General features: G+C 50.5%; 2 protein-coding genes across 4 annotated transcripts; both read left to right on the top strand.

Annotated features, from left to right (window-relative positions):
- The first annotated feature begins 5,208 nt into the window (after positions 1-5,208).
- On the top strand, positions 5,209-9,667 carry LOC123156396 (serine/threonine-protein kinase PBL36). 3 transcript variants are annotated; one of them, XM_044574525.1, is made up of 7 exons: positions 5,209-6,005; positions 7,076-7,455; positions 7,534-7,669; positions 8,286-8,419; positions 8,500-8,623; positions 8,835-9,185; positions 9,276-9,667. In XM_044574525.1, the coding sequence occupies exons 1-7, from the start codon at positions 5,840-5,842 to the stop codon at positions 9,290-9,292; spliced, it is 1,308 nt and encodes a 435-aa protein (XP_044430460.1). In that variant the 5' UTR covers positions 5,209-5,839; the 3' UTR covers positions 9,293-9,667. The 3 variants fall into 3 exon arrangements, with proteins under 3 accessions (XP_044430460.1, XP_044430462.1, XP_044430461.1); XM_044574527.1 differs by having other exon boundaries at positions 5,213-6,005; positions 7,181-7,455; XM_044574526.1 differs by having other exon boundaries at positions 5,214-6,005; positions 7,139-7,455.
- A 4,325-nt stretch (positions 9,668-13,992) lies between these two features.
- Positions 13,993-15,119, top strand: LOC123156397 (36.4 kDa proline-rich protein). The gene has a single exon (XM_044574528.1). The coding sequence runs from the start codon at positions 13,999-14,001 to the stop codon at positions 14,896-14,898; it is 900 nt and encodes a 299-aa protein (XP_044430463.1). The 5' UTR covers positions 13,993-13,998; the 3' UTR covers positions 14,899-15,119.
- The last annotated feature ends 835 nt before the right edge of the window (positions 15,120-15,954 follow it).

The following is a 15,954-nucleotide window of genomic DNA, read 5'->3' as shown; positions in this document are numbered from 1 at the left end:
TGCGCCGGCTGGTCGGCCTTGCGCTTGTTGTTTTGGTGATGCGGCTGCCGGCTGCTTTCACCGGCCGGCTTCGGGGAAGGAACTGGCTTCATCCAGCGCCACCTGGATCTTCATGGCGGAGTCGGCGTTGGCGTACTTGTCCGCCATCACCATGAGCACGGCCATGGTGGCCGGCTCGGAGCGTAAGAGCTTGTGCTTGAGAAGGGTGTCGTCTCGGCACCCGCTGACGAAGTACTGGATCGCCTGGACTTCATGGATGCCCTCGCAGCTGTTTCAGAGCTCGGTCCAGCGTGCGAGGTACTCGCGACCCATCTCCGTCGGCCCTTGCACGCACATGGCGAGCTGGCTAGGGCGACCGGGTCACTTGTAGGCCCCCGTGAAGTTGAGGACAAAGGCCTCCTCGAAGTCGACCCACGCGTTGATGCTACCCATCGGTAGACTGTTCAACCACGTGCGGGCCGACCGCTGGAGCATGAGCGGTGCATAGCGCACGACGAGACGACGATTGGCACCAGTGATGCCAATGGCCGTGGTGTAGTTGGTGAGCCAGTCTTCTGGCTTCACGATCCCGTTGTACTTGGGGGTGTCGTGGGGGAGCATGAACCCTTTGGGGAAGGGCTCCTCCCAGATGCGTGGGCTGAAGCACGCCGGCCCTATAGCACCGCTCTCTTCCACCTCCAGGGAGCGAGCGAACTGATCGAGGCGGTGGTGAGCATCGGCGTTGTTGATGGCACGCAGACCGAGTCGATTGGCGGCCAGGCCCCGAGGGGCCGGGTCGGTTGGAGCCGGACGCCGGCCATGCTGGCCGGGTCCACACTGAGTCTCCATTGCGGGCTCGTTGCCCAGGACGTCGGCGGCGATGGTGCCCGGGTTGGGTCGAGTCCGGGCTTGGCCGGAGTGCGCCTCACCGGGCGACGAGGAAGCCATGTGCAGAAGTTCGCCGGGTCCGCCAAGGCGGGCGGAGCCGGACCCCGCCGGCTTGGCGAGCTGGCGGAGGCGATCATGTTGGGCGTTGGCGGCATGGAGGAGCTCGCGCATCCGCCCGATGCGCTCTTTCAGCTCCTCATCGTGAGCTGGTCGAGGCCGACCGCGGCTGCCTCCGCAGCGCGCATGTTCTTCACTGGGGTCTCGTAGACGGTTTGGACGGCGCCGAGGGCCCGGCCGATCGCTCCTCCCCAGGTGCGCACATCAGCGACCCAGCTTGGCTCAGCCGCGGTGGGCGCGAATCCGTGGGCGGCGTCGTGCTCCATCTAAGCGGCCTCCAGGCGACACTTGGTGGCGGCGAGCGTCTCGGACAGCTCCAGCATCTGCTGGCGCCTTTCCTCGAGCTGAGATCGGGCCTCGGCGACGTTGGTGGCATCGACGTCGGCGCCGATGGGGATGCAGAGGCTTTGCATCGCAGCACGCAGCAGATCGGATGGCTCGATCTGTTCCGCAGCGGCCCTGGCTTCCGCGGCCTTCCTCGTCTTGCTCGACGAGGAGGAGGCGCCGTCGCCGGTGACGTAAACCTCCACATGGACATCCATCGCCCCGGCGGCAATGCCACCGCCGAGGGAGAGCGGAGAGTCGGAGTAGCTGAGCACCTCGCAGGGGTACTCGTCGGCCGCGAACGCATCGGAGATGCGCAGCGCGACGAAGGAGGCGGCAAGCGCGCCGACAACGTCATCCGCCAGCGCGACGGACTCATCGGTGTAGGAGAAGGGCCCCGTCTGAAGCATGCTCCCGGCCAGCTCCTCGAGCTGCCCTACGATGGACGCCAACTGTCGTGATGAGCGCACGGCAGATGCGAAGGGATGGCTAAAGAGAGGACGAGGCTCGAGGGCGCTGGTGGGCTCCAGAGGCGAGGTTGGCATGAGCGGGCGTGGGACGCCGGACATACCCAGGTTCAGGGCTCTCTAGAGAGATAATAACCCTAGTCCTGCCGAGTGTAGTTGGATGATCGATAGTACAATGTTGCTCCTGGAGCTGTATGAGGAGGAAGGAAGCTGGCCAAGGCTTGGGCTGCTCCTTCTCTCCAGTGTTGTGGTTTTGGCGGCTAGTCCTATGCTCGCTCGTTCTTTTTCTTGTATCTGTTTCTCGCAGGCTGCCTTGTGTATGTTACGTGCCTCTGTAGGCGTGGGTTCCTGGGGGGTTTTATAGATCAACCCGCCCAGGGTTACAATGGTAATTCGTCGAGTCGGTGGGTCCGTATTGTCGGTGTCCGGGATACTGGGCTGGGTCCCGCTTGAGGGCTTGTGGTTCGCCGGGTTCCCCTAGGTGCGGGCCCCGCGTGCCTAGGGGGATTGTACGCTGTGTTGTCGATCGTCAGGGCGTGGCCAAGTCGAGTAGTGTATAGTGCTCTCCGTCAGGTTGATGCTTGCTGTCGTCAGCGGTGAGCGCGGGAGCACTGTTGCCACGCCAGCCCCGGTCAGCGGGTAGGTAAGGGGCACTGTTGCCACGCTCCGGCTGACCATAGGCATGGGTGGAAACACTGTTGTCTTGGTCATCGGTGATTGAGGTCTCGTCCCATCGTACGACCTGGATGGGACGGGAGCTTGACCCGTGGCTGGATTGCGGCGCAAGCCATGGGTGGGGTCGGCTTGTTGGGGAAGCCTTGGTCCTGTCGGGTTCGGCCGCCTTACGCCAGTTGCTGAGTCCGGGTCGACGTACCTTGCCGGGTCGGAGAGTTTGGCCGGGATGCGGGCCTTGCCGGGTCGACCGACCCGGCCGGGCGCGTGCCAGTTTTGAGGGGTGATGCGGGCCCCACTATTTTTAAAGAGGATCCAGGTTCCGTTGCCTGCCCGGGGTTCATCCCCCCGACAAGCGGCGAGGCAGAAGGAGGGAAGCAATGAGGAAATGGAGGGAAAGGGGGGACGACGGGAATAGGCCTGTCTGGCGCCGATAGAGTGGGCCCATGCGCCTTTTTGCTTCCGCCGGCGCCCCCAGGCGCCCCTGGGGGGCTGGGTTGGGCTCGGGTTCGTCGGCTGTTATTTCGGCCCAAACTGACGATAAATAAGGACATAGGGCGTGACCGGGCCGATTTTTCGCCAACGGTGCTAAAAAAGATGCCCAGGGGGCCTGTTGGGGCGAGTGGAGATGCTCTAAGAGATATGAAACCGAAGTAAGGTTGGCAACGGAAAAAAATGAAAAAAAAAACAAGGCACCAAACATTTTATGAATCTATTATGGGTCTCCATTGGAGCTTATTATAGTCGTTGTTGTGGCTGAAATCCTAAAAGAACACATCCACAACCAGAGATGGTCTAGATCATGAACCTAAGTAGATTCAATTATTGACCTCTCCGAGAAGGCCAATTTGGCTCCCGGGCTCAGCTACACCTGCGTTGACGAAACAAATCGAAACAAATACTAGAAAAATTTGAAAAACTCCAAAAAAATATGTGGTAGATAATTTGATGCGTGAGGTTCGCTGAAAATTTCAACTTGTTTGGACATTTGAGCATCTCTCGGCAAAAAAGACAAAATCAAGGTCTGTAAAAAGTGTATTGTTCACGAACTGTTTTGACCCGATTTGTCTTTTTTGCCGAGAGCTGCTCAAATGTCCAAATGAGTTGAAATTTACAGCGGACCTCACGCATTAAATTATTTACTACACAAAAAAATTGGATTTTTTTGAATTTTTATAGTACTCCCTCCATTTACTTATACAATGCCACTATAAAAAATACGTTTTGTATCTATACAAGGCCACCAACAGTAATCGAGACAAAAGTTAATGACATTTTCTCATACTAGCAACCTGTTTAATACTTGCATGCATGTAGTCATAATGACACACCACTCAGCCTCCTATCCCTTCCTTGCATGCATACAAAGTATTGATGATCCCAGTAAACGAAAAAAAAAATTGATTTACAAAGCAAGGCATTAAATTTTATCTTGGTACCTGTAATGTGAGTTTGTGGCCTTGTATACAAAAATGGAGGAAGTATTTGTTTTGAATTTTTTTTCTGAGCGGGAGCATCTGAACCCGGGCTCAAACGCAGATTTTCGGACCTCTCCCCATTATATAGAATCGATGATAAAATAACACATACGCTTTGTATACAAAGAGTTGTCAATAAATTCAACGGTGTACACCACATGGGCACATGTGGTAAGTAATTCGAGCTATTTAAGAAAAATCAATGGTGTACAAAGGTGATGAAGTCAACTCTTAATACTACTTTTTTTTACGAGGAAACTCTTAGTACTCTTACTCCCTCCGTCCGGGTTTATTGGACCCGTAAGCCACAGAGTATAGTCCGGATTTATAAGGCCCCCCGTCTAGAAAACAACCCTGAAACATCTAAAAAGCAGGAGCTTTAATGCCACGCTAATTGCACTAGGCATGCATGCATGCAAGCGTGAGCTGGGATTGAGAAGTGATTGGTGCATGCAGGCATGGGAAAGAGAGCAGCGTGAGAAGCCGAGCTGCTCGCCGTGTTTCGAGGGACGGCATGTAGTTACTGCGAAATAAATCAAATGTCTCTTGGTTTGGCTGCTTTGGCTTAGAGGCCCAATAAATCCGGACGGAGGTAGTAGCTACTAAGCGCCAATCACAATCTCTTATCCTCTCTCGCCCCAATTCAATAACGATGCACCAGTACACACAAGTTGTCAAGTTGGCTTAACTGTAGTTTAGACCCAACGAGTAGATCTCAACTTGAAACTTAAACTCACCTACCTACTACTCCATCCGTTCCCTCCGCCCCCCTAAAAAGAAAGACTAATCCGGCTAGACTAGTACAGTATGTTGGCATTTTTTTATAGAAGAAAACTTCGTGAGCATCAAAGGCTCAAGCCGAGACTTGAACTTGATGGGCTGGCTGCGAACTCCCGCGGCTTGTCAACTGAGATACGCTCAGTTTTCCTCCCTTTGTTCAAGTTTTCTCGGACGGAGGGGTAGTAATCTAAACACTCTTATATTACTTTACATAAAAAGTACTTCCTCCGTTTTTAAATATTTGTCTTTCTAGAGATTTCGACAAATGACTACATACGAAGCATAATAAATGAATTTATACTTTAAAATATGTCTATATACATCTGTATGGTAGTCCATAGAAAATCTCTAAAAAGACAAATATTTAGGAACGGAGGGAGTAGTACACAAGGCTAGGAGATGTAATTTTTAGATCCAAAATGAACAATGTTTTTTGCTGGGATACCCACTGGCCACTGCCCGCCACTTGCCCTCCCCTTCCATGGTGAATCGAACCCGCCGGAAGAAAAAAGCCGCCCCCGGCCGCAGCACGGTGAATTCACCTACGGCCGCCCCAACCAACCAACGCAGCCGGCTGGGGTTCGGCCAACCTCCACCGCACTCCCGTCGTCACCGGGGGCCAACACAACACACGGATTGATTCCTCATTCCTCGCCGTCGTCATCATGACGGCGGCGGCGACACATTCGTCGCGGTGCCGGCGCCAGTGCGCATACGCCCCGAGTGCGACCCACTGCCGCTTCCACTCCCACTCCGTTCCCACTCGCGCCCGCCCTTTCCCCACTCGCGCCAGCCAGCCATCGCCCGCTTGCTTCCCCGACTTGTCTACTCCCACCACCATCAGCGCCATTTCGCTCTCTGACTCGATCCTCCTCCCTCCTCCTCTATCCCTCCCTCTCCTTTCGCTTTCGCCTTTCTGCCGGCGTGCGCACTTATCTGCTTGCGGGGTCCGGACGGCGACGGGGGGTGCGAGTCCGGGCGTCCATCCAAAGCCAGCTTCCAAGCAGGAACCGGTCGTGTCGCTTGCTAGCGGGGGTAGGTGGGTCGCCGGGCAGCCAGCCGGCGCCAGAAGCTCTGCTTGTTCTTGACCTCGCCGCCTCGACTTGACGGGGCACGGAATTTGGTGGTGGGTCCATGCCTCCTCCTTCGCCGCTGCCTCGGCACCGGCAGGAGCGCCGCGGGTGCGGCTGCTGGGCCGTGCTGACGAGGGGCCTGCGGGGCTCCTGCTTCCGCCCGGCGGCGGCGGCCGCCGCCGCCCCGGCCGGGGCCGCGGTCAAAGGCGGCCATGTCTACGACGCAGGTGGCTGATTAAATTCCTGCTCTTTATCCGGAAGTCTTGTCCTTTTTTCCTGGTTGGTGGGATCTCTTTGTCTGGTTCCGGGAGCGATCAGCTGCTTTGTTCTCTAGCGATTACATACCGCCATGATGTGATAGCTGTGGTACTTGATACGATGTTGTGTTCGTCGAGCAAAGGTACAAGAAACACGAGGATCAGATGAATTTTGCTTAGTATTCCCATTCTTTGATGAAGGATCCTGTCCTTGCTAGCAGTATAATTGCCAGCTCTCACAAGATTGTGCAGCACTGAACTTTTTTTATTTTACATCGAATTGGGCTTTCTTTCTTGGTTCCTGATTGAGAGTTGACCATCAATTGAGGAAACCTATTGAATTTAACCTTGCTTATTTCACCGAGGCGTCGATGTCCTAATCTTAAACAGCTAGTGCCATGGCAGCATATATATGAGCTTGGGCTTGTGTCTTTAACTCTTTTTATGGATGGGTAAGTAAAAGGTGTTCTTTGTTCTATTGCGAGATAGCAATCCCCTTCAAACCAATGGTTTTTTGCTGCTTATCTTTAGGTGCAAGTTGTGTTATGCAATTCACTATAGTAATAATTCTGACTAGCAGGTGAGATTTTTGCTGACCATTGTGACATAACTGAAGAAACACATGTGGTAAATACTACTACAGAGGCATGAATCAGGCCTTTGTTCCTTCGGTTCAGGGAGCAAACTACATCTAATTATGTTGCTTTCTGCTGTGACGCTCATCATTGACATTTTGCCTAAGCTTACCTAGCAGTATAAGAAACATATTCATGATACCTCAATTCAACTGGATTGATTCTTTTTTCCTTAATAAAACCTGAGGATAAGTATGCCTAGTATATAATACTCTTGGTCTTGGGTAGTTGGGCATATGTCCATCTACTTTGTTAACCAGTTTGGATACCTGGGGAAGTCCAAGACCTAAGAAATATAAGCATCAGCAAATATATTTTATCCTAGCTCACACATTTGAGCGTAATCTGAGTGCAGCATATTGCACTTCAGAGTGTACTAGTATAACCATGCCATCTACTTTGTAGTCTCCATTGGCAAATTTCCAGTTTGGGGTGAAATGCTCAACCATTTTCCCCACTCCATGGCAGCGGAGACAAGATACCTAAACTCTAGCAATCGAGATCTTGCAGATCATTTTCAGAGGAAGCTTGGTGAAGAAAATGGTGTTGACGCATCAATTGAGAAGAAAATATCACCCAAGCTACTTGAATTCACTTTCCAAGAGCTTAAATCTGCCACTGTTAACTTTAGACCAGACAGTATTCTCGGAGAAGGTGGATTTGGGTATGTCTTCAAGGGGTGGATTGAGCCGAACAGCACAGCTCCTGCAAAGCCCGGCACTGGTCTGACTGTAGCTGTCAAAAGTCTGAAGGAAAATGCTCTTCAAGGTCATAGAGAATGGGTGGTAAGTACTGCATGCTTCTTAAGTCCTAAATTTCTTTCTTTAGGTGGAGTTATAACTTCCAGAGATATCAATTTGCAGGCGGAAGTTGACTTTCTGGGACAGCTGCATCACAAACATCTTGTTAAGCTGATTGGATACTGTATTGAGGATGACCAAAGACTGCTTGTATATGAATTCATGGCACGGGGAAGTCTAGAAAATCATCTTTTCAGAAGTGAGCAATCAACTACAAATATTACTATTGAATGTTGGTGTTTTTATGTTTAGTATTCCTACATTGAGTGCTGAAACTTGGAATGCTTTATTTGAGCCAATGTACTGACATAATATTTTATTCCTATCTGGAGGAACTGTTTTCTGAAAGAAAACACATAATGACATCTGAACATTAGGATAATATCGCATCTTGAGGAACTGTTTTCTGAAGTTCAACCTATCTAATACTTCTATCTGAAAGGAAAATCAATAGTTTTTTGCAAAGAAACAAAAATAATCTAAAGGTGATCAGTTGCTTGTTATCTTCTTATTCCAAGGTGGTATCTGGTATGCATGCCTTACTATCTCTAGCTTGTTTTTTTGCAGTTCAAACTTCAGAACAATCGTAACATTTTTGTTCAAACTGTTATTTAAAACTCCAACTTCTGCTATAAATCCTTACAGGAACAATGGTCCTGTGTGGGTTTTCTTCTAGCTTACTTATTGCTTTTCGTCCCTGCCTAGCTACATTTACTTCTTTTTTTAGTATGTGATGTCTATTGATTAGTAGTAATATCTTATATTGTTTTGTCCCTTTTTATTCTCCTGTTATCTTACTTTGTTTAATCTTGAAGGGACTCTTCCCCTACCTTGGCCGTGCAGGATGAAGGTTGTTCTTGGTGCTGCTAAAGGTCTAGCCTTCCTACATGTTGGTCCGAAACCAGTTATTTACAGGGATTTTAAGACATCAAATATTCTTATCGATGCGGTAACTCTCTGGTCAATTTTGTTTGTTCCCATGCTTAATTGTATTATGTTGGTTTAACTGTGAAAGTTCTGCTGCAACAGGATTACAATTCAAAACTATCAGATTTTGGATTAGCAAAAGCTGGTCCCCAAGGTGATAAAACCCATGTCTCTACTCGGGTTCTTGGCACCTATGGCTACGCTGCGCCTGAGTATGTAATGACAGGTATTCAACGGAACTTATTTATTTCAAAGTAGCCACATTATATCCATCAGGAATTTTTAGTGTGCAGTTAGTAGTTGGTTCTTTACAGTGTTTTTTTTTTCCTAGTTTCCTGAATGTGATCAGATCCAAGAGAACAAAAACTCAGTTACGATTATTTGTTTTGGCAATAGACATGCCAAGTTTTATATCTCATATTAAGCACACTGTTCAGGCCACTTGACAACCAAGAGCGACGTGTATAGCTTCGGAGTCGTGCTTCTCGAGGTGCTGACTGGCAGGAGATCAGTGGACAAGAAGCGACCTCCGGGGGAGCAGAACCTCGTTGCATGGGCGAGGCCGTATCTGAGCGACCGGCGAAGGCTCTATCAGCTCGTAGACCCTCGCCTGGGGCTGAACTATTCCGTCAGAGGGGTTCAGAAGGTTGCACAGATCTGCCACCACTGCCTCAACCGTGACAGCAAGTCGCGCCCGATGATGGATGAAGTCGTCAAGCATCTGACTCCGCTGCAGGACCTCAACGACATGGCCGCCGCATCGTATAGGCCCCGGTCGTCACCCCGCGGTGAGTGGTATCTCTGAATCCACCCTAATTTTTCTTCTGACAAGAGTGGAAGTGAAGCTAACTGGGAATGTGCTCTCTTCTTCATGGCAGGAAAGGCGCGGCGGTGATTGCCAGTCTGAGGCGACAGAAACGGCATTTCTATGATTTCTTGGCATTGTTGGATGCTGGTCCTGTTTTAACTGTACAGGGAAAAAAAGATTGGGCTCCATGTCCATCGACGAAAATTGGAGCTCTGACACCCATGTCTCGCTTAGATCAATCACACTGTTTTTGCCTGTTGCCTAAGCGGACCGACGACGTTGTCTGATTGTGATATGTTGTAATAATAACGAGTTAATATCTGATTTGTGTATGAGAATGGTTTGGCCTGGTGGCGGTGTATGCCAGTGCCATCCCAGTGGTCTTGCTGGAGTTCATAGGGGAAGAGATGGTTGCTGGCTTGCTGCTGTGGTTTCTGAACCTGCTGCTTTGTGTTTGGTGCTTAGGGATGTGTTTGGTTGCAGGGCTGTCCTCCCAGGACAAGGATACCCCCTTTTTGCTATGGTTGCCACCTGTTTGGATCTGAGGGCAAGGAAGGGTAGGGGCAGCTAGATGCTCGGAATATTCGTCAAAAACGGGGCTATGGTTAGCTGTGAAAAAGTGGCGGGTGACGGCAACCAGCCCGCACGTGAGCATGAAACCCTCACTTTCCACCATTCTCATTTCTCTATCCTGTGCGCGGCGGCGGCCCATCTAGCAGAGAGGCTGCGAGAGGTGAGTTCATTCTCTACTCATGCCCTCTCTTCTACTTTGTGTCAGTTCTCTACCTCCATCAATCGCGTGTGGCGGCCGACCGTTGCAGAGGGTGCGGCTGGATCTTGAGTAGGCCGCGCGGCTGTTGCCTGGTGGATAACCTAGACGGTAACTATAGGTTGTTGGATAAGCTCTTTTGATTACCACCAAAACACTAAACTATGGGTTGTATAACTATAGGTTCTAGTACTATGAGTCGTATGTTCAAAACATTAAACTATGGAACGTTGAACTATGAGTCGTATGTTCTTGGGTTACCTATGGAGTGTTGAACTGTTATATCTGATGAAGTTCAAGTTTATTTTCTACTATCATTGTGTATGTTATGGGAATAGTTTAATTTCAAGATTATTGTTGCACTTATCATATTACCTTTGTTCGGAAATAACAGACGTGGTTTAGTTCAAATTTTGAACTAAAACCACATCAGTTATCTCCGAACGGAAGAAGTATTTAATTGCCTTACATTGAAAAAAATAACGAATTATGGAGGTAATCTCACCACTTCAATCAAAAAGGTCACCACAATCCTTATCTATCACTCATCCCTCAAAGGCTCAAAGCAATCGTTCCAATGGCTATCCCCAACCATGTGTTCATCCTTTTAACCAAACAAAACATGGATTATCCTTACCCACTCACCAAACTAAAAATTGGTAGCCAGTTGGTTGGCGATACCCACAATCACCCTAACCCATCCCTCAAAACAAACACATCCTAGGTTGGGGGCGAGCAGTGAAGAGGCTGCAGATTAGGAGATCCATATATGTTCTTCTAACTGGATGGCTGCTTCCATGGTGGAAATTCCACATGAATTTACATTATACACTTGATGATACACTTGCTTTTTGTCGCGTGGAAATTCCACATGAATTCCATAATGTAAATTGATATATGTTTGTCGCGTGGAAATTCCACATGAATTTACATTATACACTTGCTTTTTTATTTTATAGAGGGCACTTTTATTGACTCATAAAGTAGCATCAAGCAGGTACCATGCAAAGAGTATACACTTTTAGTCTCTATATAACTAAGATGCATACAACCAACCAACATGCAAAAATTTAAAAAAATATAATAGGCACATTGGCAACGGTAAAGTCTAATACGATGAACACAAAACCTCTGTCGACAAGTGTAGAGGACGTATCTATAGACTATGTCGTCGTCCATGTTGGATAAAAATCTCCTTGACCACTTACTCCAACCACGTACGCGCCACCATGAACATCAACATTGTTATACGGTTTGCTTATCTTTTACAGGAATTAAGTAGGAGGAAAATGATGCACAATTTAGTTTGATTTCCACGGAAACACATCACGATTCAGTTTGATTCGAACAGGGTATACTTCCGTTCCTGACATGACTGATTATACAGTTATCTTTGCTAATTTTCATTTGCCTCAAATTTAGTCACCTATGATTGATTACTACAAAGACTAGAGTCGCACTATTTGAGAGTGCACTGACCTGGGTAGAATATTACTATGGTTTTCACTTTGCCTCCAAATAGGCTTTCATCCTATTTTATATAAAGTATCGCCGAACAAAGTACACGGCCGAACTATACAAGATGGTGAGGCAGCCCCCACACAACACCGATCCCAGGATAACCGGATCGCGCAACACCACCGGAAAATAGCATTGGAAGAACTGAGTACAACGCCCGCTACACCCTAACACACCTAAACTCCGTGTCAACGCCCTCGGGAGGGATAACAACGTAAAGCATTGTTGTTGCCGAGTCCAGAACGAACAAGGGTCTTCACCCAAAACCCTGACGACAGGAGCACCTCGACAATGTCTTCAGGAAGAGAGTGGTGCCCTCGAGCGTCGGCGGCGGCGCCGCCAAGACGCTGAGCTTTCACTCTGTAGCTCCCTGTGCCACCCACCGCTACACCTCTCGCCGCCCACACAACCAAGAGAGGTAGCCACCACCACCAACATGAAACCTGCCGGAGAGCCACCCTTATGGACCGCCATCCGGTGCCGCCGCCCCAGCATCCATGTCCGAGAAACTGCCAACGAGCCCCAACACAATGTCCCAACCACGGTAGAAAGAGTGAAAGGCGTCTGCTTTCGTCACAGTCCCAGAGTCTAGGTTGGCACCTCCACTGTTGGATATGTCCACACCTGCATCCTTTGCCAGTCCTGGTGGAGGGGGGGGGGGGGGGGGGAAGGGGGTACACGGCCCCATGACTATCGACGGCCGTCGTCGTGCAAACTCACACTACATCATGCATGTTGCCGCTGACGCCGAGCTAGCCGATCGTCTATGGGTTATGTATTTGTGATAATGGTTTTTCTATCCCATGTGTGGTTATTGTGTATGGATCCACCGTTCCATGTTTCATTTGGGATGAGTATACGACATGTACTGCATTGACGTTACATGGATTGTTTCTAACACCCCAACATAAAGAGCCAATAATTTTTAATATACCATATCTTTTTTTGAGATCTAATATACCATATCTTGGTTGAGACATCATATATCATATTCTATTATCAAATTATATCAAAAGGTGGGCTTATTTTGAAGATACCATTGAAAGAAAGACCCGGGTTCAAACGAAATACTATCTGAGATTTTTTTTAACAAATATGGTTGTTCCAGGTTTAAGATTGAAAAAAAGGACCCTCTTAGCTTGCGAATGATTGACATTTGCGAACGTTTTAGATGGTAGTTTTAATTGTATAGGTTTTGCAGTTTTTGACAGTGAAATATATTTTTCCTAAATAATGCCACGTTTGATCTCGCGGCGCAACTAAAAGGAAAATCTGTTGTTTTGCCACTCCTTCCCGTCTGAACATTACCGAAATAAATCCATGTACTAGTCGGTGGAAGAGAGAACTCATTGTGTGTCTGATATAGTGTAATGTGAGAGAAAAGGGACACAGAGGGGTCGTGGGAATCATGAGACAAGGTTGTCATGCATAATGAGAGAAGATTTCAAGTGAAAGGGACACTATCTGACGAAGGACCCTGATAAGTGATATACATGTGGCACGACATAGCAAAAGTTCATCAGCAGTGTAAAACACATCAAACATAATAAAAATTGCATTAAGGTCTATAGACCACCAAACGACTATTGTCGCCGACGCGCTTTTGTCAGCGCTTCCCTGTTGGAGCTGGCTTGACCTTGTCGATGACGACGGAAGTATTCGTGCACACACCCTCAGGACAAACGCCCTAGAGTTGTAGTCGTGCCAAATAGATCCAAAGCACCTAGCACAAAATCTCGACATCACGCGCACGTAACGAGCCATCCTAATCTCCCTGTCTTTTTTCTGTGCATTTGTCAAACCCAAATGATAATTGCCACACGTGCAGCACGAAGCAATCCGGTCATGACGTTTTTTACAACTAAAGTTGCCATCTGAAAAGAAAAAACAAACATCAAAAAAACTAAAACTTGCCATATGGAAAGAAAGTTGCCATGCTTGATTACTAAAGTTGTCATCCTCGCGTCACTAAACTTGCCTAAAAAACGTTTAAAGTTATCCTATGTTGGTGCCACACGTATGGCACTTATATCACTTATATACGTGTGGCATGAACCTTTTTTGAATCGGCAACCTACCGTATGCTTAGAAATCTGAGAGAATTTTAAGAAGAAAACCCAAGCGAAGAGTCCAGCCATAGAGTAGAGTTGGCGAAGGCGCCAAAACCCTGACAGTTCACGGGCGCTCGAGTCTCGTCTCAAAGGACAAATCCTCAGTCAGCCTCACTTTCCACTCTCATGCTCCTTCCCTCAGCTGGCGCGTCACGCACTCGCGGCCCCGTGCCATGGCGGCATGCGCGCATCGGGCGCATGGAGTACAACTAGAATTGACGCCTCTGTATGCGTGCAGTGCGCGCCCGTGACCGTGAGCCCCGCGCCGCCCGTGGCCTCTTGCGCCGCGCGCGCGCCGTCGGTCGCCAGGTGGGCTCCCGTCGAACACCTGGCGCGCGGCATGGCGCGGGCGTCTGGCATATCCCCTCTATAAAACGCGTCGAGGAGTGCGTCTCATGGCACTGCATTGGCATTGGGATCGCGCACTGACCGGACGCCCCGGCGCCATGGCCAGCCTTGCCAGAGTGTGTTCGCTACTGCTTGTTGGTGTCGCCGTCGTCCTGCTCCTGCCGGGCACGTACGGGTCGTACAGCAACTGCCCGCCGGGACATGGCGGTGGCGGTGGTGGTGATCCTGGACACCACCACCCGCCCCACCACGGCAAGCCGCCCAAGCACCACCACGGGCCACCGTCGGGCCACAAATGCCCACCGTGCCACCCGCCGCCGACGCCGCGCCCACCGCCGACTCCGCCGTACGGGCCTCCTACTCCACTGCCACCGCCGTACGTGCCGCCCTACACCCCGCCGACTCCGCCGTACGGGCCTCCTACTCCACTGCCACCGCCGTACGTGCCGCCCTACACCCCGCCGACGCCACCGTACATTCCTCCAAGTCCGCCGTACGTGCCACCAACGCCACTGCCTCCGCCGTACGTGCCACCATACGTCCCGCCGACGCCGCCATACACTCCGCCCTACGTCCCGCCAACTCCACCATACACGCCGTCGCCACCCTACGTGCCGCCGACACCGCCATACACTCCGCCCTACGTGCCGCCGCCGTCGCCGGGGCCGGGGAGGAAGACGTGCCCGATCGACGCGCTGAAGCTGAACGCGTGCGTGGACGTGCTGAGCGGGCTGGTGCACCTGGTGATCGGGCGGGAGGCGCGGAGCAAGTGCTGCCCGCTGGTGCAGGGGGTGGCGGACCTGGACGCGGCGCTGTGCCTCTGCACCACCATCCGGGCGCGGGTCCTCAACATCAACATCTACCTCCCCGTGGCGCTCCGGCTGCTCATCACCTGCGGCAAGCACCCGCCCAACGGCTTCCAGTGCCCCACCGTGCTCGACGCCTAGCCTGCATAGCCGCTCGGCTCGCCATAGCTTTACTATACTAGTGTGTGGTGTGGTGTGGTGTGGATGCTACAGTACTTTGCTTGCTCCACTGCTGTGCGTCCCTACGATTTGTGTATCTCGATCGGCCGATTTTCTTCTTCCCTGTGGTGTGTAGCAACTCCGTGTGGTTTCCGACCAAGTGTTGTTGAATAATTAGAGTAATAATTAACATGTGCTATTTACTGCCCCCTGTTTTTCATTGATGCATTGATCTTCTTCCCTCGTTTTTTTCGGCGAAAGCTTAGTTTTTTTTTTGAGAGAGAGAGAAGCGAAAGCTTAGTTTTGAGTGTGATACAAGGGGTTATATGGGCTTGTTGCTTGTTGGGCTTTTCGGAATTGTATGGGCCAGTACGATGGCGGGCCGGAGCTGCTGCAATGCTCTGCTGAGGCCCAGTTTGGTTCACATGATTGATTTCTGCAAAACCTCAAAGAAAAAACAAATTGTTTTCTGCATCGACTCATAAAAAAAGAGAAATATTGATTTCTGCAGGATTTTTGCCGAAAAAGGGTTTCCCCCCGCTTTGTATACAAAGCAACCAACCGAATCATACAGGGATAGATGCTGGGGCAAAAGCAGCACAATCACGCCCAAAAGAAACAACAGGGAAAGAGCAAAAGAAACAAATGCCGACAACGGCGGATCAACAAAAACGAAGAAGCCTCGCGATCGCTGGGCCCACCGGGCTCATCCACTAGGCTCCAAGACTCCGAAGCGCCGGCACCAATCAACACCTCCAAGAAGGATCACGACGATGACGACGCTGCTGCCAAGGGTTTCCCCCGATACACGACGAGGCGAGAGGAAGGGTAGCCCCCGACGCCCTCCCGGAAGGTCAGGTGGCACCCATAGGCGCCACCGCGCCGGAGTCGGCCACGCCGACAGGGGTTTTCCCCGATCCCAACCCGCACCTCGGGCGCTCCGGATCCCGCCACCAAACCAACCACCACCCTGCACCAACGCGGTCATGAGGCCTCCACGCCGTCTCACCACGGCACCGCGAAGTGAGGACAGCACGG

This window comes from Triticum aestivum, chromosome 7B (genome assembly GCF_018294505.1).
Source record: "Triticum aestivum cultivar Chinese Spring chromosome 7B, IWGSC CS RefSeq v2.1, whole genome shotgun sequence".
Taxonomy (NCBI): domain Eukaryota; kingdom Viridiplantae; phylum Streptophyta; class Magnoliopsida; order Poales; family Poaceae; genus Triticum; species Triticum aestivum.
Note: the sequence above shows the minus strand (reverse complement) of the source record. Positions and strands in the feature narration are given on the sequence as shown.